General features: G+C 45.8%; 1 protein-coding gene across 1 annotated transcript; it reads right to left on the minus strand.

Moving 5' to 3' along the window:
• Positions 1–590: 590 nt before the first annotated feature.
• COCCADRAFT_10577 (uncharacterized protein) lies at positions 591–938 on the minus strand (the record flags this gene model as incomplete). The annotated part of the gene is made up of 1 exon (XM_007720869.1): positions 591–938. One exon carries the CDS (start codon positions 936–938, stop codon positions 591–593), a length of 348 nt encoding a protein of 115 aa, XP_007719059.1.
• Positions 939–1,566: the final 628 nt, after the last annotated feature.

Genomic DNA, 1,566 nt, shown 5'->3' on the forward strand with positions numbered 1-1,566 from the left:
ACCAAATTGTAACTAGTCAGATAGAACGGCCTTTGGCCAAAGTCCTACATAGCCAACGGCTGATACAGGACTATAATGGAATAATAATAATAATTACCCAAACTGATGATGGTTGTTTATCAATGAGCAATTAGCTTGCGAAAATCTTAGAAATCACCCTTTTACTTAGGTTAGTAAGAGATGCACCGTTAAAAATATCCAAGGTTGTAATGAGTGCGCCAAATTCAGTTCAGATTCAATCCCTGGGTTCCACTGCTGCAAGCGTGCAAGCCAATTCTGTATACAGATAGCGGTCGCTCCACGTCCATGGCTTCAGGGATATGTAGCATGCCTACAAAAGCGTCGTTAATCGCGTCGAACACCGCCATTTTGTCTTACTCCCTGGTCGGCAGACACGTTCTTGCGCATCAAAAAAGCCAATTGAACCTTTGCATCTTTGCCGCTTATTGAATGACTCACAAGAGTGCAGAAAAGCGGGCGTGCTTCCTTAATTGAGTGTCGGCGGGCTGAGTTACGATCAGAACTGTGATCAATTGTGCGTTTGTCCCCGAGCTGGAGTGAGAGTGAGCACGTTGTTGTAGCACCGACATCTAAAGGATCTTAGCTGACAAGCCGCTGTTGATGACTCTGAAGACCCGAGTATCGAACACGTTTTGCAGATTCTCAACTTCTGCAATAATGCCAAAATCTTCTATTACGTCTAAATCGACGGAGCACACTGCTTGGCCGCGAGCACGACGCAAAGCGGCAAAGGAATCGAGAAAGACATTGGCAGCAGCATAGTTCGCCTCAACGTGGTTCCCGATGACGTCAGAGATACTGGAAAGCAGGGTGAAGAAGTTGACATCTTTTGCTGGAGCCGTGATGCTGTGGTAATCTGTTTCAACGCAAACGAACCCCGTGCAATTTTCATGGTGGACCGGTACATCCTCTTGCATCGAGCACACCGTAAATGCGTACTAGGTGCGTGTGAAACCTCCTTTGACGGGTGTCAACGAAAATGTGATACAAGTCTCCAAGTTTTCTTCTAGTACTAAGGCACGAAGGGTCCCGACATCCTTCAATCATAAGCGGTATTTTTCTGGCACCTGATAGTTTCATTGAATAGCCATAGTCGTCTGGTAGATAGCTTCAACCGCCATTGCAATATATGCTGCTCCCGGGAAGTCAATTTCACTGCCAAGGGCATGGTATCTTAGGAATGGAACTTCAGCAAGCTTCAAGAGCAGTTTGAACGTTGGTGCTACTCGAGTGGTAGCATATACCTTTCATCCAAGAAGTTCGTGGTTGAAAAACTCCATGAAGCGCCAGTATTTCCTGGCCCTATTTTTGTTTCAATACAGGTTGGTAGGGTTCCACGCGTAACTGGGGAGGTTCACGATGACTTTGGCGTTGTCTTTCTTGATTCCATTGACTCGGTTGAGACTGACATTAACCTCGGCAATATAAAGCTAGCCGGCTGATCTGTGTAGTTGTCAGATTTGATGGGTCTTCAATGATGGGGTCAAAAACAGGTGTTCATTCATGCTATCTCCTAAGGTGTCGCCTTTTTGTGACCTTTTCTTT

Source organism: Bipolaris zeicola, assembly GCF_000523435.1.
Source record: "Bipolaris zeicola 26-R-13 unplaced genomic scaffold scaffold_741, whole genome shotgun sequence".
Taxonomy (NCBI): Eukaryota; Fungi; Ascomycota; class Dothideomycetes; order Pleosporales; family Pleosporaceae; genus Bipolaris; species Bipolaris zeicola.